Raw genomic sequence first — 22,196 nt, forward strand, 5'->3', positions numbered from 1 at the left:
ACACTCAAAATCTGTCACGAGATTAAAATGAGCGTATATAGCCGACTATGCTGACTATGGAATGTATGTTTATTCCCATTTGGTGATGCTTCGTGAAACTGTATTTTATTTTCAGTGAAAAGATATCTTTAATTGTTAACTGTCACATACACATACAAACTTCAGTAATGAAACTGTATTTATAAACAACCGATGGATAAAACACTCTCGGCTAAAAAATATGAGCTATAAATAACGCGACCAATTAACAATTATTCGCTGAAGGCAAAGTAAATATTCACCATTATTATTCAACACCAGTAACACTGCCCAAATATGGTCATGGTGAATTCAATATATAGATATCCTGCGATATACGTAATTTCGTGTATCGGGAAGAAAAATGCAGAGCGCTTTCAAAAGTAACGACCTCGCAAGTACACTAAATTACTAATAACGCTGTTTCATAAAACACAAAGAAGGCAACCAAGTTTACTGTCAGGACGGGAATGGTTATTGCAGAAACTTTCACTGCTTAATTTTTTTTATTATGAACTGGCAAATTACAGTTCAGCAATTTTTTTTCGCTAGACTTTTGTATTGTCCCGTATTCTAGCAAAGGCTCGGAAAATACAAACAGTATTTTCTTAGATTGGTTCTCGCAACAATTAAACATAGCTCTCGACTCGTCTTGATAAAATGGAGAAAACCACATGAGAAAACTGAGCTCGCAAAGTGCCTCGAGATAATTTAACTCCATGGTAGGCGAGTCTTCTTCTTTAAGATCATCAGACCTTGGCTGTACAATTGACGCCACTCACAGTATGTTTAAACATAACCACGTTAGGCGTTTTCTTGGTGCTGGTGATCGCAATCCTATCTCCAAAATGTTCTTGTAACCTTCTCTTCATGTACACCGGACACTATAAGCGTCCTCCTCGGTGCCTTCAAGATATATACTCTTCCATCTCCTCTGTTAGATCTGCAACTGTTAGTTGTTTTTCCTCGTTTTCAATGCAGAACTTTTCAAGTCGGTACTGCACTGCTTCGGTATGTTTTTGCCTGTTCGAAATTTTATACTACAGGTCTGATGGTAGACAGCTAGCATCTGCAGCGTGAAAATCCCGGAGGTAACAAACAACAACAACAACAACAACAACAACAACAATAATTTATTTACAAATTTTAATGATGTAAGTTCCTTGTCCTGCAAATAGCCACAAAGCTAGTCGAGGCGGGACAAGACGAGCACGAGAACATACATGGGAAAACATTACAATAAATTACAAAACATGCTGAAAAACGGAAAAATAAACTTAACTTTATATTACATAATAACGCAGATTTATATAAGGCTATGCAACAAAATTAAAGTAAATTATATGTAATTTTTATTATCATTACTATTACAATAGAAAAGAGATGAAGAGGGAAAAGGAGAATCAGATTATACTAGAAAAGAGAAGGACATGAGTGATCAGTTTTTCATTTGGTCAATTATCGTTTCCACTTCAATATACTGAGGAGTCTGCAGTTTCAAGTATATCAAATAACTTCCCTTTTAGGGATTCTTTAAAAGATAGACTATTCAAGGCGACCTAATACAGTTTGCGACCGCAATCATCATTTCTTTGGGTCTACATGTTTTCAAAATTGTTTCTTAGAATTCCATCGTTCGTACGGGACATCAAACTTCTTCCTTTTCCGTTTGTATTTAGCAGATTGACCAAAGGAAACGCAATGTTCACTAGAATTAAATTTTAGCTCTGTTGAGTGGCGTCTTACAGTGTCCTTAGATACCTCATCATCTGGTGTGGAACTAGGCTTTTTAAGGCCTAATAAGGTCAAGATGGCATTTCCGATGAACTTAACGGCCAGGCTCAGCGCCAAGTGAACTGTTTATTTTGATTAAAGGTATCACATCTATTCTGAGTCAGTACTGAAAATGAATTATCATCCTCGAAAACTCCTGCACAAATACAACAGTTCTCCATCTTTTTTTATTCTCGACTGAACTAAAATTGGTTAAAAAAGGAGAATACTAACTTTAAAAATAAAGGCCTTAAGAAAAAGGTGATTAATCACGAAAAAAAAAAAATGAGATTTCCTCATTTCCAATGCAGTTCTGTAAAAACCACCTTTCACAAGTGAAAGAATATCAATGTCCAATCAGAAACCTGATACGAAATTTTTTACCAACGAAGAAAAACATATTGGCTTTTCCCGCCTCTGTAGTTTGTTCATTGTGATCTCTTAAAAACAAATTTGCTTTAACGACTTCAAAATCACAAACATTATTTTCCTGGTTGGAAAGTTCAAAGATTCAAAGACATATTAGTGAACTTTTTAAACAAGCCGAAGACTGAAAGAAAGAATAAAAGAAGCCATAGCTAACGAGAGAAAGAAATTCATCTTTGGCGCCATCATTTCATTCACGTTAACTTCAGCTATACAGAAAAATGATAATTAGGCGATGATTCGCTACAGTGGTTATTGTTAATTTAGTTTCAATTTGACTGAGCATATTCTTAAACTTTGCGTCTGAATGGGAAATGTCTTTCATTGTAAATGGCATTCTAGTTAGTTTGAAGTGAGATGTTTTGAAATTCTTTGAAAACTTAGTTTGCAAAAGGCATCTGAGAAAAGGAACTTGCTCAGTGAATTAAGTTGCTCCATTCGTTGTGTAACTGCTTCATTGGCAATCTTCTGTACAATTAAGTTCCAAGATACGATTTTAGTTTTGAATGCAACGTGCAGTTACGTGTCTTGTTTACGGTCCTCTGAAATTTGTACGTAATCCTTTTTTGTAAAACACAACTGTCATAATATGTCAATAATTACATGATAAACAATTTACTTAATAGTTGTACAATTTTTATTCAGTTGCTGTGAAGAATCGCAAACACACTCGTTCGTTTATAGTGCTTCTTCCGGGTTCAGTTGAATGAATATTCCACTATTAAGTTATCTATAATCTTGCACACGAACCTAGCTTTCATTGACGAATTTTCGACAGTGTGTCAGTGCTCGTGTGTAAAATGATGAGCAAGATTTTTGTGATAAGTCTTCCTTGATAGCTCTATGTGGTGACATCCTCGGAGACCCTGGGGCATTTAGTAGCAGGGATTGTCGTGGGCGAAAGTTTACCGTAAACGTTCACCCACGAAAATTCCTGCTACCCGACTAACTGCCCCTGTAGTCCAGCCAATCTATGAAATTTTGTAGGGGAAGATCAAACTAAATGCAACAGATTTTTTTCACTTTTCTGAGGTTGAAAGTAGCTAGTTAAACAGCATACTAAAATTTCCCCAAAGTTTTGCAAAGTAGAACACGGTTCAAATTGGCCTGAAAAAGTGGCTCACTTTTACCACAGGACACCCAAAATGAAAATGAAAAGTTATTAGAATTCAGGTCAGTTTGCATTTTCATGCTCTTTTTTTTTTTTGGTTTTGTCTTTTTGTAATAGATATACATCAGAAAAAAAAATGATTTCAGTATTCATATAGAGTCATATACAAATGGTATTACCTGAGACCACAGGGAGGCTAATAAAAATAAATATATATTTTTAAAATTACGTTTTGACAAAAAAGGTATGCTTCTTTCATACTATTATTCTTTCACCGATACTATATCAAAGTAATAAAACAAAAAAAGAGCAAGATGTGTTCGAAAATTACAGTAGCTATTAAAATATAACAAAAGAAGCTCCTTGTTTAATTGCCAGGGCCTCTCGTCTTCTGCAAGGAATGCCCTGTCGATATTACATTACCGCATTGTTTGCAAGTTCAAGCTGTTTTCGTCAAATAAAAATTGTTTGTTTTTCGCAGAGAATGTTCTGTAACAAGGTATTAAAGTTACTTATATTTTAGAAGTATGTTGCGGTCAGTAAGGAAACAGTGACTTGCTAATTGTTTGTCGTTAGCCTGCGAGCAAGCTCTTTTGGGCTTGCTCGCAGGCTAGTTTGTCGTTTCATGCTTGTTTGAATTGTCATCAAAGATATTAAATCTTCACGGAAAATTCAAGTAAAAATTGTCGGAAAACTTGCTCGCGTTGAATAGTACCATGGACCACCCAGATCTTTCTCTAGCCAAAAAAATTCAAAACACTCGTATGTGGCTCTCGTATGTGAAGTTCCCGCCAAAACGTCAAACCCAACAACCAATCAAAGCTGTCCTTGTAAAATTATTGCATAAGAAACAGATTTCACAGCGACCAATAATCATTCACTTTAGAAAATGAACACTGTGTACGTCAGAGGAGAACTGGTGACGAATTTGTAACACTTGACTTTGGTCACGTCAGGCGAGAGATTGTGCGGTGGAAAGGCAAGTGTTCGTCTCTAAAGCTGTGAAACTACTCCTGCTTTTAAGGCCAGGAATTCCATTCGGCCTCAACAATGAGTGCAAATGGAGCACCTTGTTCATACTCCAACCACACTCTTGAAAAGGTAGCAAAAGCCAAGGCAACACTTGAAAATTTCTACGCCAACTTGATCACCCAACACCAAGAACGACAAAACAGGTTTGATCGAAAAATAGTGTAGAACTTTTAATTATCAGTTTATCGTAACGTTTTTGTGAATTCCCATTTAAAAGAGATAACCTTAGGTGATTCAGAGCCTGTTTTTACGAGAAAGCGTCATAAAATGTCCCTCTCTTGGAGTGATCAGTGCTGGATATTTTCTTTGCAGATGGAGAGTATTGGAAATGAATATGGAACAACAAGGTCTCACAGAAGAAGAGGTTTGCGTTTGTTTTCTGCGTAGCGACTGTGTAGCTGTTACGAAATTATTTTACTCGATACATTCGCTAGCGTTTCTTCAATACGATTGGCTTCAAGTAGGTTTTCGCCGCTGTGAATAAAACGGTTCAGTACGTACCTTCGCAAATGTTGAGATTTCTGCGAGCAAAATATTCTGGCGTATTTATTGGTTCAAGTTGCGTATAAGCTTTAGACGGTGAACAATTCCAAGCTATTTTTGCCATTAAAATCTCGACAAATAAATTGAATTCCCTTCACAGAGAAGAATATTCTCTTTTGCAAATACGTCAAACTCTTCAAAATCCCAATATTTAAGCTTATTGAATTGCAAGAAATGTCTTTCGATCTATTATGTTAGATCATAGATTTTGCATACATGTCATGAAGTGTTTTTCGTATCTGTGGCGACTGTCGCCATTAGAACATTTTCGACAGCAACTGGTGTGCTCGTTAGTCATAAGTTTAAAATTAATCGTGCGTTGTATTTACATTTGTGTTATGTTATTTTAGACATGATACGAACAGAAACCATGGTCTTTAATTAAAGAACCATTACATATATTGCGAAAGCAAACGGAAATGTTGTACGTAATATATAGCGGAAAATTAATTCTCAGCATCATGCATATCAACAATTTCGGTGACGATCGACGATCGTTTTACATAACAATAATGGCACAGCATGGATACCTGAGGCTGGTGGAAAAATGAATTTTGATGAGAAGCAATGTCTGGTGTTTCATCACGAATTAAATTTTCAATATAGACAGTATGGATGAAACAGATTTCAGTGGCTGTAGGTGAATAAAAGATTTTCTTTTTCTATCCTGATGGAAAAATAATGCATAATTATATTGCAAGTTGTTATTGAAAACAAAAATGCCAAAAAACAAAGCAAAACAAAACAATGTTACAGTCAAGTGTTTTTGTTTTCTTGTTTTGAGATTGATTTTCTAATTCACTTTTAGCATACAATAAAGATCAAGATATAATATCCTGAACATGGACTTTTCACCCCTGCTTCCCTTCTCAGTATGTGTGCATGTTGTTCCATCAACAAAATGGAGTGTTCTGAATGATCACTGTAACCTTCAAAACAAATAAGTGAGGGAACGAAGAGGAAGGAAGGTTGTCTATGATTTCATCTGAGTGTGTTTTTCGTCCAGGGAGAAGTTGTTTAAGTTAGTCTTGCTGCAGATAGGTGATGCATATTACGAAGGGCATTTGATCATTTTTCTATCCTCAACAAACTTAACAATTATTTTGATACCAAATAAGGGGAAAGTGAACACAAAATGTATATTACTCTGCCCCTCCCCCAGTCCACCCACCTCCCACCCCTTCGTGTATCAAGTTTCCCTTTTATAACAAGTGTAGGAAGTTGGCATTGCCTTCCAACAAGTATCCCTGCCGGTCAGTAAGGTCCGAGGCTCTGGAATTTCCCCTAGCTAAGTATAAGTTTGACCCCCAGAAGCTTTGAGTGAAAAATGAAGTATTGGAGTAGCACTAGAAAAATGGCCCTGGCGATGTTTATTATTCATTTTACTGGCCACCTACCTCAAAAGTTATGCCTCATTCTCACCAAGGCTTAAACACGTTTAAAAGCTGTTCAGTTAAACACAGTTTAAAATTGTTCCCTTCATAAAAGCTGCTTTCGGATTTTTGTCGACCACAGATTTTGCCCAAGTGAAAGCATAAGTTAAAGTTTACTTGAATCCTATGTCAAAGCCGATGGTTCAGGTTTCTGTTACCAATTTTCATTTTGTTAAACCTAGTTTAATTAAACATGTTTTGTTGGTGTGAACTGGACTTTAGTCACAGCTTTGGGTCCAGCTATTCAAAAGCTTATTAATGTTTTAATTATGTGATTTAAAAATATAAGAGTTTTCTTTTTAACCAGAAACAAGAGTCAAGAAGCCACCTTGCTCGAAAAGAAACAGAGTTTTTGAGGTTGAAACGATCAAGAATTGGGAAGGAAGATTTTGAATCTGTGAAAGTTATAGGAAGAGGAGCTTTTGGTGAGGTAAGATGTAGTAAGTAGCATAACTTTATTTGTTGGATTCCAGATTTAGCTCCTTAGAATTTTATTGCTGTGCTACAACCAGTTTCAAAAGTGTTGAGATAGTGAGATAGTCCAATGGAAAATCGGCCTTTTTTACCTAAAATTGCTGCCGATCATACATCTTTTAGCTGTGACAGCACCCCTGTCCCTCTCCTTCATTCAAAGTTGTTCCTCTAAGTTTGGAGCATAGTCTTGTATTGCTAACAACATTGATAAGAAGGGGGGGGGGGGGGGGTTGCTAGCACTTGATCACAGACACTTCATTGAAGCGGAAATGAGGTATAGTGTCTCAAGTATTTTTGCAGTTGGTTGTAACTTACATGTAGGTAATCTACTTTCAGAGACTCTTCCAGAAATGGTGAGCTGGTCACAGCATGGCCAGAGTTTTGGTAAAAATCTGAAGTGAAACATAAGTTACAGTTAAAATATCCATTATTTTTCTTGATAGATTTCAACCCCACAATTGCCGCTTGCTTTGCTTGTTGTCATGGAAATGGCATTAATGAAAACGGATTCATTGCATTCTATCATGTCTCTTGTGTATTCAAACAAAATTTGGTTCACATAGAGCTTTTTTTCAACGAGATTGACCTGCCCCAAAATTGTAACCATAGCTTTGCTTTAGGGGTTCTAGTCAACACCCCTTAGCTTGGCCAGCGTTTGACAACATCTCTTAAGGTGTCTCCCGAGGGTTTTAAGTTCACGCGCGCACTTAATGATGCGAACTTTAGTAATGTGCGCGCGCTAGCTGAGGCAAGCTCAAACAAAACAGCAAACAAGTCAATTGTACAGCTCAAATTATATTCCTGGGGTAGTAAAACAAAAGCATTTCAAAGAAAACACTCTCTGTCATAGTTCTATAAACCAAAGTATTGTTATTTGTGTCTTCAAAGATAACCGAGGTTGCAAATTTCATCCAATTCGCTCGCGAAAACAAGTCCATTGCTGTAAAGTTCACACGTGCCCATTCCGATGATGTAATTGCCATTGAGGTGAAAAAATAGAAAGTTCCCCCTCAGAGTTCTTGAATTTCTTTCGGTGAAATTTTTTAAAATTTGGCAGAGATGTTATACCTTTTTAGCTTTCCTTGCTGTCAATTTATCAGAAAAATTTGTAAGACAAGGTTTTCGCTCAGCCGAAAAAACACAAAAATTCTAAAAACGAAAAAAACAGCCTTGACAACTCCTACCTATTTCGATTTTAAAAGTTTCTTCTTGTCAGACTCTACCCGGTCAGAGCATTTCAGAAAATTTTACTAATGGAAATTGAAGAAAAATTGAAATCAAAGCCAAACAGACGTCAAAAAATGGCGATGTTGTAGTAGTTTTAATTTGAGACTAAATGCCTTGATTTCAGAGGTGACTGTTGAACAGCAAATTTTGGCCCTTGCTAGTTATGTTTCAGTAGCTCTGATTTGGAAAATAGCAAAAAGAATGAGAATGTTAACTTTCGATTGATGTTACTGGTGCACGCTTCCTGATCTTGCATAACCATATTGAGCCACCTTAAAACTCATTGTCAGAAGTGCGCTGTAGCTGAAGATTTATAGTCTTAATTAAGTATAAGATAATATGTTTAGTTATGGTTTTAGTCATTATACTTTCTGGACTTCAATTTTGACACAATTTGACCATTTTTATAGGTATCTACTTTGGTAACCTTTCGACATTAGTTAAATTTTAGTGATGACAAGTTTGTACATGTACCCATCTTTTGTAAGTCCACCCATACTCAAAAATATTCTTTTTCTGCCAAAGGTAATTTTTTAGGTCTTCATAATTATTATTATTACTCAGACAAGGTGTTGATTTTCTTTAGGTGCGTTTAGTTCAAAAGCTTGACACAGGCCATGTGTATGCTATGAAGATCCTTAGAAAGGCAGATATGCTGGAAAAAGAACAGGTGACTGCAAGCTGAGCATTTTGTTGAGGACCCTGTGTCTGCCTAGGAATGTTGTGGATGTCCACAGAAAAATAAATCCAAGCTGGATCTAAGCTTTCACAATAAAATTTTTACAATAATAATTTTTATTTAAAAATCACTTTAGTTGTTGAGCACAATACCCATTTTTACTGTAATTTGATTTGTGGATATAACCCTGGCTGGAAATATGGAAAAATGGTACTCAGGCGAATTAGGAAAAACCTTTTAAATGTTTAGGTCAGTTATTTTCACCTCTGTTTGAGTTATTTGTGATATGTGCTATCAGTTTTGAAAAGTTCTGTAAAACTAGCAAGTGTGTCCTTTTGCCAGTGGTGTCTGTTGGCTCAACAGGGCTTACATGTTGTAAATTTAAAATCTAGCTTTACTGTGAGCATGAAGTTCTTAACCATCCATTATTCCTTTAACCCCTGACTTGTCCCCACACTTTTCTTATAAAAGTGCTGGGGAGAAGTTGATGAATAAATTATCCTAAATTCACATGACCTCAGGGGTTGAAGAAGCATTGATGTTGCAAGGAGAAATTTGATGCTGATTACTGTCAGGGCTTAAAAGGGTTAATGATGTTTTTGTAAATTTCCATAAAGGTTGCCCATGCTCGTGCTGAGCGAGACATACTTGCTGAAGCAGAAAATCCATGGGTGGTGAAGATGTTCTACTCCTTCCAGGATGGACTTTTTCTTTATTTAGTCATGGAGTTTCTTCCTGGTGGTGAGTACTTTTTTAACAGCAACAACAACAATTTAAAAAAAAAACAACAACAACAACAACAACAACAGAATGAATGGTTTGTCCCGCAAATAGTTACATAATTAATCGAGGCAGGACATTAGATGAATACAGGAATACTTTAGAAAAACTAAGAAAACTAGAGAGAATGGCAAAGTTGTTATGCAAGGCTTGTACTCTGATCCCTCAGCAATACTGTGGTAAATAGCATGCGATTGACTGTGTTGTATGTGGTATTCAAATGAAGGTACTCAAAAAATGGGTTTTCACAAGGTCTGAGGCAAGATGGGGTTTTCAATAGGCTGCAACAAAATCTCATTGTTTTCCAGGTGATCTTATGACTATGCTAATGAAGAAAGACACTTTTACTGATAGTCAAACACAGTTCTATATTGCTGAATCAGTTCTTGCAATTGACTCCATCCACCAAGTTGGATTTATTCACAGGTAAAAATAGTTTGTCATGTTAGCTACAATGTACATGTATATGTTAATTTGAGAAAATTCATTGTAAATTTTGATGCTGATTAAAATTTTTACTTTAATAGTTGAAGACAGTTTGACGTTAAGTAGCCAATAAATGCTCTTGACTTTTAAAAGCTTTTGTCAATAGCTAATAAGTTTAGAATTTCAGAAAATATTTATAAACTTTAGTTAGTACCAGTACTCGGTTAATTAAAAGTGCATGTTGGTATTCTTCGTACAGGGATATCAAGCCTGACAATTTACTCTTGGATAGCAAGGTATGTGCTTCTGAATCTTTCCTTATCTACACATTCTGAAGTCTTCCATAACCGTTCTAAGGTGCTATACAATGTAGTTCAGTTTCAGGTAGGCTACCTCACCTCTGTACTGGAAGTTTAACCTCCTATTCTTTACTAGGTTACTGCTTTAGATGACCACATACAAATTCTGGTCTGTTTTGTATTTAACGGAGGGGGAGGGGTGGGGTGTAAGTACTATACCGAGAAGCACTGAGAGTGGTCAAGTTCATTTATTATATTTAACAAAACTATTATTATACTGAACAAAACTATTTATTCGATCTCCAAATTCGACTGCTACTGACAATGATAGGTCAGCAATGCAGCCCCCCCCCCCCCCCCCCTTCCATTCCCTTATCAATGTTGCTCACCGCTGAAAAAAAGGCTGGGACATCGTCCAGCTAGTTCAGTTAGGGGTAGTGGGGAGTGAAGGTTTGGTACTCTCCAGGCGGTGTTTTCTGTCAGGTGGATTGATATACATGTATATGCACAAACTTTGCAACTTCCTTAACAAGTTTTGTCCACGATTGTACATGTAGGTTTGAATCAATTGATTTCTTTTTTTTAAATCTAGCTTTCTAGGTCTAGTGCATTATGTAATCTTTTTAATATGTAGTTGTAAATAAAGGTAAGATGGTTACAGGTATGTATTTTTATTTTTCGATTGAATTAAGACATTTCCTTTGATTTTTTTTTTTTTTTTTTGCCATTACTTTTTAACCATGTCCATGTCCAAACATTTTCCCCACGTAAGCGTTGAAGTTTACACAAATTACACTTCACATTATGCTCATGTGGTTTTCTCTTGCCTACTCAGGGTCACATCAAGTTAGCGGATTTTGGTCTTTGTACGGGTCTTAAAAAAGCACACAGAACAGATTTCTACAGAGAAATATCACCTAGTGATATGAAAGATTTCAGTAAGGAGAAATATTTTTTTTCATTAATAATTAATTCAAACAATTTTAAATTACATAAGTGTACTTTATTTACTGGTACCGGTAACTGTCACATATACATGACTGTACAATTGTACAGGTTGTGGTTCTTGACGATTGACATTCAAGCAGTTAATAAACTATTAGGTCTACAGTAAAATTATGGGGAACAAATTCATCCCACCTCTAAAATCATGTCAGTGTTCACTTGATAATTCATTACCAGCGATCTTGCCTTTTTTAGAAGAATCTAATTTACCACTAAATTAACTGGAGTTTTGTCTTCAATCTGACCCTTGCTGCCTACCACATCATGCCAAAATTATTTTCCCCACAAACCTTAAACCCATGTAATGAGACTTGATAGGGGTCTTAGATTCACAAGCACTAAAACTCACATGTCATACCTAAGATACATGTTTTAGCTGAGTGAATCAATATTCCCATTTAGCTGAGTGAATCAATATTCCCATCAAAAGTTGTGCTCGCGTTGCACCGGAAGCGAAACTACAGTTTAAAATTGCACATATTGAATAATATAAAGCCCCCAAGGAAACATTTCCTTTAAATGACACAGAATTCTTCGTGGTGACATTGGATAACTTTTTCCTATACCACCACAAAAGTCATAGCATTTAGCAAGCTTTCCAAATTAAAAGAGCAATAAAAACGGTAGGTTGCAGACTTAGTTTTTCAGATAATCTGCAAAATCTGAACTTTAGGAGTTCTTTTTATGGACTTGAAACGTTACATGTACCTTGGTAACCACTATGCGGGGCCGTACCTAGGATTTTTTGTCTGGGGGGGGGGGGGGGTTGCAAACTCTGCACACCCCACTGGCAGGAGTCTCCTGTGTACAGACAGGTTTTCTAGTAGGAAGTTTTCGTTTCAACCCCTACACAGAAAGTTGCCTCTAAGACCTTTAAAGGAAACAAAACACTGAATTCACATTGAAGGGAAATTTTTTCAGTCAATCAGTTGATTTTCTTGTGATTTTGGACCAATATAGATACAAGAAATAGCACAGCAAAGTTAAACACTATCAATGTTAGAAAAAAAATTCAGTTTTCCTGGTGGGGGCAGCGGCCCCCGTTGCCCCATGCTATGTGCGGCCCTGCTATGACATAACAATTGGTATAATTATTAAAAGAGTTGCCCAATGGCAGTGTTGTTAAGTATCAGATTATATCATTCTATAGGTTACCTACATAACTTGAAGTGCATTTTTGTAATCTTTCGTTTTGTCACATGTACTATTAATAACAGCATGAAACCCTTTTGAGCTGCATTAAAACAATAATGTTGAGAGGGGTGGATGTTTTTTGAAAACCGTATTGTCTGTATATTTTTAGACATAGAAGAAATAAGAGTGTAAAAAAATACATTAACAATTGCATTAAATTGCATCTCACTATAAACTGCTTTCTCTTGAAAAGAAAACATCCATGAGCAAGGAAAGCCTGTACATTAACTGTGAAAAGCTTTTAATAAGACGTTAGACAAGACTATGATTTTGAAATTCTTTCTACAGCATCAGCTGAACCACTAGATACCAAAGGCAGAGCGGCAACATGGAAAAGGAACAGACGACAGTTGGTAAATGCAAATTGTACTTTATTGTTGTGAAAGTTACAGATTATTGTGTTCAATCGCTGGCTCAGTTGTTAATTAGCCATTTTGATAAATTTCAATTTTCTTGTAGGCATATTCTACTGTAGGGACGCCAGACTATATTGCACCAGAGGTGTTTCACCAAACAGGTTATACTAAAAGCTGTGACTGGTGGTCACTGGGAGTCATCATGTATGAAATGCTTATAGGTAAGCAATAAAAAAAAAAAAAAATAGTAATACTTTATTTATACACATAGCACCAAGGAGCTCCTATTAGTGCTCGTTAAAAACGTGTACGTGTGTACAAATGTAAAATAATAAAATTGTACAAATGTAAAAATTATAATAAAATTAATCAGTTAATTAATAAACACTATCGAAATACAAACTAGTAATTAATCTATAATACAAAATTTACAAACTTCAAGAATTTCCAATTCTCCACGCTTCAAGTCATATGAACTTTAAGAGCCTGCTTAAAAAATACAATTTAGTTTCTCTAACCATTGGAGGCAGCGCAGTCCACAGTTTACTGACCAAAAATGTAAAAGATCGATGCATACACTCCAGTGATGGCCACTGAATGGCAATTGTTGTGCTGTGATCTAATTTGTTGAGTAGGACTTTATCCTGATATTTCAGACACCTCAGAGTCCACCTGAGCTTTAATTAGTTGCTTTGAAATTTTGAAGTCTGGCTGTTACATGTATTATACGATGATTCAATGATTTTCTGACACTCCACAACGTATTGATTTTTTACAATTGCAGGTTATCCTCCATTTTGCTCAGAAAGTCCTCAAGGTTAGTGCTACACAGTAGGTATAATTTCTAGAGACTGAACGATACGCCGACTGAGAGCTTGTAATGCAAACTGTTTTACTCTTCCTTAGAGATTCAATACAAATAAGTTCTAACTGTAATACTTACAAATTATGGTGTAATTTATTTTCTCACTTGTTTCTCCTAAAGAAACATATAAAAAAGTTATGAACTGGAGGGAAACATTGATCTTCCCACCTGAGATGCCCATTTCAGACAATGGAAGAGACTTGATTCAGAGGTACGGTTATTATCTGTTTTAGTTACAAGCACCAGTACCATTAATTTATTAGTTTAATACTCTATTTAAAATGATAATTTTGATGTGAAGCTGTATGAAAGAGGACAGTGATTACTACAAGAACTCTTTAACAGCCTTGAATTACAGCTATGTATTAGTAACTGTTTATTTTTAACTTTGTATAATGTTATACCAGATGGTGCTGTGATCCAGATAAGAGGCTTCATAACATTGATGAAATCAAAGCTCACCCATTTTTCAATGGTGTTGATTGGCAAAACATCAGGTAAGAATTAACAGAATTTAAACTGTGCTAAGCCTAATTTATTACTTCCTGAATTTGTAATTGTATTCCAGAAAGCATTCTTAATCACTCTCATGGAAGATTCTTTGGATTGGGAAATTTCAGTTTTTCTTACTTCACATTAAATGTTTGCTTTATATTAACCCTACATGTATTTACAATGTACATAGCACCTCCTCAATATGAACATTAGTTTTCAAATGAATGAAAAAGACTTGCCATTTATTTTTGTGCCTTTACATGTAGTTAATCTTTCTAATAAAATTACAATAATTGAAGGGTTTTAGGCAAGAAAGGCCCAAAATAATGACTTATTTAATGCCTTAAAATCTAATTTGCTCCAAATAAGCTTTATTTTGATGTCCACAGAGACCGGTTGTTATGTAAGGAACTTTTAGTTGCATATTAATTTTATTTTTGAGCAAAAGGATAGATAAATAAATAAGAAACAGCTTAAGGACGGTGCCTAGTTTTGTTACTGCGTTTACGTTCTGCGCGTCTCGAGATACTTGAGTTTCCTACGGGTGGTGCCTACTAATACAGGGATATTTTTGTGTGGTTTAAAACTATGCGGAGAAAGCAGAACGTACATGTAGCAAGTGCTCTTGGTATCCAAAAAGAAAATTGGGGTAACCATGTATTTTTCAGACATAATAAAGCTTCACTTTGGAAATAAAATGCCATACATTGCTTTGTATTTTATTGTAAGTATTTTGGAATAATTGTTGTTGCTTAATTATCTCTAAAAAATACGTGGTTACCCCCTATTTTCTTTTTGGATTCCAATAGCCCTTGCTAAGATCTGCTTTGCCCACATAGTCATAAACCGCGCAAAAATACTTTTTTTATTAGAAGGCACCGTCCTTAATACTGGTGTTACTTTTCTATAAAACACTAGTGACCTACACAAAGGAATTATACAGACTCTTGACTGATTTCTCTTGTTCACAACTACCACATGCTTCACTTGACTTGGTTCAGTCTTGTATACAAAAGAAATCAGTCAAACATGGTTATCTCTTTTGTGTTGGCCCCTTGGGTTTTCCAGAAAAGTATTATGTACTCAACTCAGTTTCTTATCGAAACTGTGCCAATTAGAGCTTATTAATTGTGGAGAAATTTCGATTTTAAGGCAAAAAAAAAAATGTCACTTACATGTGCACCTCTCTTGTCTAAAATCCTCAACTCTAGCTTAAACAAGAAGTTCCAAATATAAAAGGGGCCTGGCCTGGGCATTCTCACCTTCAGTTGTCAATCAGCCATCAGATCATAAACAACTGACGAACAACATGTCTTTTTCTACAGCCCTTACCAATAAAATTGGCTTAGTTTGCGGAATAAACCCTGTTAAACAAATTAGAACTTGATATCTGATATTGGTGAGATTATGAAATTTTGAGGCCTATTTTTTCAGGGAACGCATGAGTCAACAACTTGCCACGACTGAATGGCGTCTAAGTTTGTATCTCACGCCCACAAAGGTGTGAAATGAAGGAGGGTCTTGCCCTTTTATTTTGGAACTTCTTGTTGAAACATGAAGGAAATATGGTCAATCTAGAGCACGTGGGTGTGCCTGGATAGTGACACAGGCAACTCTCTCTAAGGCGGACACCCTCGGTACCAGATTTACTGTCCGCCTTAGAGAGGTGTCCGCTTTAGAGAGAGTTCATGTAAACTGATACCCGAACATCAAAACTGAAACCAGTGCCTTATTACTTTAATTACATTGTACAATGTATTCACGACGGGCCGGCTGTGCCAACACAGTTCATACACACTTTATATATTATATCGAACAACAGTGATGGTAAAATAATGAAGACAGGCCAAACACGGCTCCTACTGGTCGAGATAGGAAAAATATGACCTCCAAAGCTAATTTACTCTTACGAGTACGTCTTTCAAAGATCTTCCTTTTCTGTACGAAAGTAGGGAAGTCAGATTGCGCTAATTTTTCGGAATTTTGGACCTGTTATAAAATTTCAAGAACATCTGGTGTCCTCTTTGAGAGGTTTTTTGAACCAACATGTTGGAAAAAAGTGTCCGCTGTCCGCTTAGAGAGACGTCCACCTTAGAGAGAGTTCAGTTACAGAGAAACAAGTGAAATTCGTCAGGAACTAAATTTTCTGTCCGCCTTAAAGAGGTGTCCGCTTAGAGAGAGTTGACTGTAATGTAGTTGAGTCGCATCATTGTGAAGCTCAAAATATAGAGGAATGATATAATTTCTTACATTTTGCACATACAGGGAAAGACCTGCCGCCATTCCAATTTATGTGAAATCCATTGATGACACGTCCAATTTTGATGAATTTCCAGAGTCAGAACTGGATTCAAGTAAGTTTTGTCAAGAAATAATCTTTTGCTTGAACCTTGTAGAGAAGAGATTATCAAATACCGTTGAATTGATTGCAGCTACAAAATGTCTAGATATTTCCGATAAAAAAAAAAAAAACATATATCAAGCATGCGTGCATGTCTTGACTGTTTGTCATGAGACATACAATTTTGAAGTTTTCAGCTTGTTACACACTCTGCCCATCAAGCTAATCATTACATTTTGTTTACTACTTAGTGAAGCTTGGTATGACCTAGCCACTACTTTTCTTGTTGAGCTGAATGTCTATTTATTTATTTATTTATTTATTTATTTATTTATTTATTTATTTATCTATTTATCTATTTTTATTTGCTGAATCTACTGACCATTGCTTTCTCTTCAGACTGGTGTAGAGAAACTAAACCAGATGCAGCCGGAGGAAAGGACTGGGTTTTCCTGAATTACACATTCAAACGATTTGAAGGACTCACTCAACGAGGTGTCAAGATGCCAGTTCTTTGAAGAGGAATATTTTCCTATCATTTTTACAAGTAGAAAGAAACAACATGATAACTCTAAATTCATTGTGCCTTCCTTTTTGGGCTGGTACAAGAATTTAAAGGATATCGTTTACCCTTCTTGCTCGTATGCAGTACTCCTAAAGATGCACAATAATTTTCCTTCACTGGGGTGTGTTGATACTTTTGCTGTCCGAAGAAGTAAATCCATTGTTAATAATTTTCTATGGTCAATGGCACAGGATTTTGTAAATATTTATTAATACTCTCACAAAAGGTGGTACATGTCAATTGCTTGGAAAATTTATCTTTCAATTGAAAGCTATTTTCGTTACTTAAATTTTTTGCAAACTAGATTTCTATTGCAGCATGTTTCATATTTGGTCCGAGCAGACCAACTGTAAACTGCGTAAATTTGCAAGCTTGCAACCTCGAGTTATTCCCTGTATTGATGTAGATAAGCAGTGAGGTTTATATTATAGAATTTGTTTATAAAATGCAAAATCATTGGCTCGAAAAAGATAGTTTTTAAATTACATATCAAGGTGTGGCGGTTTTATACAGTTGATAACAAATAGTATTCAGCGTAAGGTTATGAATTTCTCTGTTCCTTTCAACAGCTGGACAAGTAAAAGAAAAATAGTAAATCAAGGCGCAGGCCATAAAATTATTTAGAAAATGGGGCGTCATTCTGTTTGTGCTGCATTATTCTGTACAAAAGGGGAGACAAGTTGTGTTTTAATGTTGTAACAATATTGTGTAAATAAGTTGTAATTGTGTGCCAAAACTACAGTAGACCAAGGTTTCACTTTATGCATATTTCCAATTTAAGACTTGACTCAAGCAGTGAACCAGATTAAAAGATTATAGTGTGATGGAGATAACAGCTGAATGTCTTGCAGCAAATAACCGTGGTTAAGGACGTTGCCTACTTTGTTACTGCGCATACGTGCTGTGCATATTGAGATACTCGGGTTTCTTATGGGTTGTGCCTACTAATACAGGGATATTTTTTTGCGCGGTTTAAAACTATGCGGAGAAAGCAGCACTTAGCAAGTGCTCTTGGTATCAAAAAAGAAAATTTGGGGTAACCATGCATTTTTCAGAGATAACAAAGCCTCAATTTGGTAAATAATGCCATATATTGCATTGTATTCTACAGCTTTTTGGAATTATTGTTGCTTAATTATCGCTAAGAAATACGTGGTACCTCCAATTTTCTTTTTGGATTTCAATAGCCCTTGCTAAGATCTATTTTTACCGCAGTCATAAACTGCGCAAAAATACTTCTGTATTGGTAGCCACCGTCCTTAAATTCATTTTTTGTTTGTTTGTTTGTTTAAGGAAAAATGCTTCACGTACATTCTGCGTCATGGTTTGTTTGGGTTGGGGAGGGTGAGGGCAATAGTTGAAATAATTGGTGTTTGTGGTAGAAAATGCCTGCAATGTCTTGTGTTAAAATACCAGCATTCTTCTTCTTTCTTTGTTCCACATTATTTTGTGAAAAAAAAAAAAAAAAAATTGGGGCAAAGTAGTGCAAATCACTTTTAAATTATTTTCTAGGGAAGAACAGCAATTTTGCCAGTTCAACAAAACATTTTTTGCATCGAGCGTTTTCTACAGTGAGGTGATTATTAATTAAAAAAAAAAATAGTTTAGTTATTAAGGTAGTATCAAATGCTAAAATTTGTAGATCGAGTTAAGCCAGTAAGCACAGTCTGATAAAAGTGAAAAAAAAAAAAATGGATAAATAAAATTCTAAACGTTCTTTAGTAGTAAGTGGTGTTTAATTTATTTTTCTTGTCTTGTTGTCTGGCAAAACAGAAGCGTGGCTTACGGTAAATTTGAGCCTTTGCAAGATGGTGAAAAAAAAAAAAAAATTGGTGAAGTCCCACTGCTTGCCTAAGTTGCTCACACGGCCGGAGCTTAGCCCGGTTTCTGTAGCATGGCAACTAGGAGTATTGCTTCTCCCCCCTGGATGGGATGCTAGTCCATCGCAGGGTTACCCCCAGCAGTATGTCGCCGGTACCCATTTAGAGACCTGGAAGAAGAGAGACAATGTGGAGCAACGTTTCTTGTCTAAGGGACTGACAACTCAGCAATGAAGAGACCAATCTGGCCTCGAACCACAGACCGTCCGATCGAAAGTCCGACGCGCTAACCACTACACCATCGCGCCTCCAATTCTGGGAGCTTGAGCAACGACGACGGCAACGGCAACGAAAAAGTCACCCTAAAATATATCTTTATTTCATTTGTGCTACTTCGCGATTATTTCAATTAACTCGCTCAACTTTTACAAAAATGGGAAACTATCCAGGAACCAAACTGGTAGGAGTGGCGTACAAGTTAAGAAAGAAAATGAAAAATTCACCGTCATGCGTTCACATTCTCCACAAAACCTTAAATCTGGTCATTTCACGTTGTTGTTTTGCAGAGGACGGCAAAGAGATGTACCAAAATGTAAAACGCACGTGTAGAGCGATTGTTTTTGCTCATTAAACCTATTGTTTTGCGACTTTCTTAGCCTTCAAAGACCCTGAGGCAGCTCCCGCGAAAGCTATTTGCCACCCTTGCAGAGGCGCAGTCGAGATATTTTCACAGGTACACACAATGATTGAAATCCAACCCCTCTCCCCATCACCAATCTCCTTCCCCAAATGGCTACCACCGACATCAGTATTTAAATTTCCTTTTCTTACCTGCATCGCATCGCGAGGCATAAGAGAGTTTATTGTATCTCAGTATGCGGTGTGACTGGTCAATTTTGCGGACCGTATTTCACTGTACGGATACTCTGGATTAAAAGTAACGGGGAGGTGCGATTGGCGGATTTGAAGCGAAACCCAAAAAAATTCCCTGAATCAAAATTCAACGTAAGAAAATGCCATGCTGAATTTTCGAACCGCAAAAACACTCAGAAATGCGTAAGGACAATTAAACGAAGAGCAACAGTAAAACTTCAAATGGATTGTTCGTGTCTCTTTATTTATCATACTATCCAGCCAATAAACGTTCAAGGAAAAAATAGTCGTTCCAACATACGACATCCAAAGTTTTGGGAAAAGGTCGCTGGCACATTGGGGAAGGAATTAATGTTCCTCTGAATGTCACATTCCAAGACCCGAGCAAGAGATCTCTTTCGCACACCGCAGCTAAAGAGACTTCAAGTGGAGGTTGACGACGCACTGGAAATATAAAAAGTGTTGTATAAATAAATATCGTAGCGACAGAGTTAGGACTTTTGTCCTGGACTATTGCGTAGCTGGTTGATGTTTAAGTGGTGATCGGTTTCAAGAACGGAAGCAATGTAACGCAAGTCAGCCAGTGAATATTAAAACGACTGGTTATTTGTTTGTTTGTTTTTGTTTTCATTTCTTTTTAACGTCCGCTTAACGTACCATATTAACTACTCTTTACCGCGAATATTCAATGTTTTTTAATACCCAAGAATATCGTTGGCAAAAGGAAAAAAATTCCAGCGAAAATTTTCTCACCAAAAAGAATCCCGAAATCGTGAATCCCAGAAAAAATTCATCCAAACCTGCTACTTTTTAAAACTCGGAGTAATCCCCCCTCCCCCATGGGAGTTGTACCCAAGGGAGCAAAGAATTGGCTTTAGTTTGCAGGAGTTTCGGGTAATTGTAGGTTCGAGAAATCAGGGTTATTATTGTTAGTAGTGGTTGAGTGAAGCAAATCCAATGGAAACAGCCTCTCATTCAAGTTATCTGGAGTTCAGGCTAACCGAGGGTTCGAAAAATCGGGATTGCATTCTTTTTGGCTGGTGTTTTTCGTTTGTTTTTATATCCTCTATATTTTTTTCTGATGTACCGGCGTACAAGTTCAAGTTGTTCAAAGAGCGGATAACCTTATCCAGCGGATAAATCGCCATCGGGCGGGCATTTTTTTTTTTGCTTTGGATAGCGATTTATTCACTGGATAGAGTTTTCCGTTCCTTGAACAACCGGGACCAAATAGCCTTGTTGCATTTACACCACCACATACCAACAAAAGTACAGCTTCCACAACGATGAATATTAAGTTAACTCTTTTATTAAGAAGTGGCCACCAAAATTAGCCGTTTCCCAAGAATGGCTATTTAACAGAGTTTCAAATGTAACTCAACACATACCATTTCCGAAATAGAAAGTAAACATAAGCCATTACAAAATGTACTGTTTTGTGTAATTCCTTTATTTAGTAGGTGACACTGAAAAATGTAAAATAAATTGGTTAGGTTAGGTTTTCTTATTATTATTAATAGCATTATTATGTAACTGTTCATTTATATAGTGCTTTTCAAACTTTTCAGTGCTTCTAAAAAATGTAACTCAACACATACCACTTCAGACTTTTTCTCAATGAATCCAAATAAGTGACGAAATTTACCAGCTCTACGTCAGCTGACGTGGAAATTCAAGGTTCAGTGTCTCTATAAATTATCATGTTCTTATGTGTAAGAAATGTAAAATTTAAAGTCATAAAACACACGTTTGTTCCTTTCACTCTTTCCTCTGGGTCCCTGTTGTCTTTCAACAAAATGCATGGTCATTATTAGGGAATTTAAGCAGCTGCAACGGCAATGAAAACGTCACAAAACAACCGCCCTGTATGCGTGTTATAAATTTTGCTACATTTCTTTTCCGTCCTGGGTCAAACAACAACGTGAAATGACCAAATTGAAAGTTGTGTGGAGAATGGAGCACGTGACGGTAAAAATCTCATTCATTAAAAGCTCAGCTTTGTTGTAACTTGAACGCTTTTCCCGTCCGTCCTGTTACTGGATAGTTTATTTTAATAAGTACATTGTACAAGTTGAACGAAATAGAATAATTGCCAATTAGTGCAGTAACGTGAATGTGAATTTATCTTTTCAAGTGACGTTTTCGCTGGCTTTGCCGTCGTGGTTTCTTAAAATCCCTAGTATCAATACAATGACTACCACTACCTCGTAATTAAATTCTAAGCTGATACAAATAAATACTACTGCATGACTTGTATAGTGGACTCTCTCAAAGCAGATACCCCAGCAAGGAGGGCATCTCTGTAAGGTGGACCCAATCAGGCTGACTGGCTCAGACCAAAATTCCGTGTCTTCATTTGTCTGTATGCAAGTACACTCACACAAGGGTGGATACCTAGACAGTACTAAGGGTGTCCACCTTTTGAGAGAGGTTGAGAGTGCCAGTTAAAAAAAGAGTGTTG

General features: G+C 36.4%; 1 protein-coding gene across 1 annotated transcript; it reads left to right on the forward strand.

The window, feature by feature from the left end:
• Positions 1-4,276: 4,276 nt before the first annotated feature.
• LOC146482674 (serine/threonine-protein kinase 38-like) lies at positions 4,277-18,766 on the forward strand. The gene is made up of 15 exons (XM_085107091.1): positions 4,277-4,503; positions 4,673-4,724; positions 6,644-6,766; positions 8,624-8,707; positions 9,334-9,457; positions 9,805-9,922; positions 10,182-10,218; positions 11,057-11,159; positions 12,709-12,773; positions 12,880-12,997; positions 13,561-13,593; positions 13,762-13,852; positions 14,049-14,138; positions 16,402-16,490; positions 16,877-18,766. The coding sequence occupies exons 1-15, from the start codon at positions 4,379-4,381 to the stop codon at positions 16,993-16,995; spliced, it is 1,371 nt and encodes a 456-aa protein (XP_084963217.1). The 5' UTR covers positions 4,277-4,378; the 3' UTR covers positions 16,996-18,766.
• Positions 18,767-22,196: the final 3,430 nt, after the last annotated feature.

The sequence above is a fragment of the Pavona decussata genome, unplaced genomic scaffold (assembly GCF_977016875.1).
Source record: "Pavona decussata unplaced genomic scaffold, jaPavDecu1.1 SCAFFOLD_45, whole genome shotgun sequence".
NCBI lineage: Eukaryota > Metazoa > Cnidaria > Anthozoa > Scleractinia > Agariciidae > Pavona > Pavona decussata.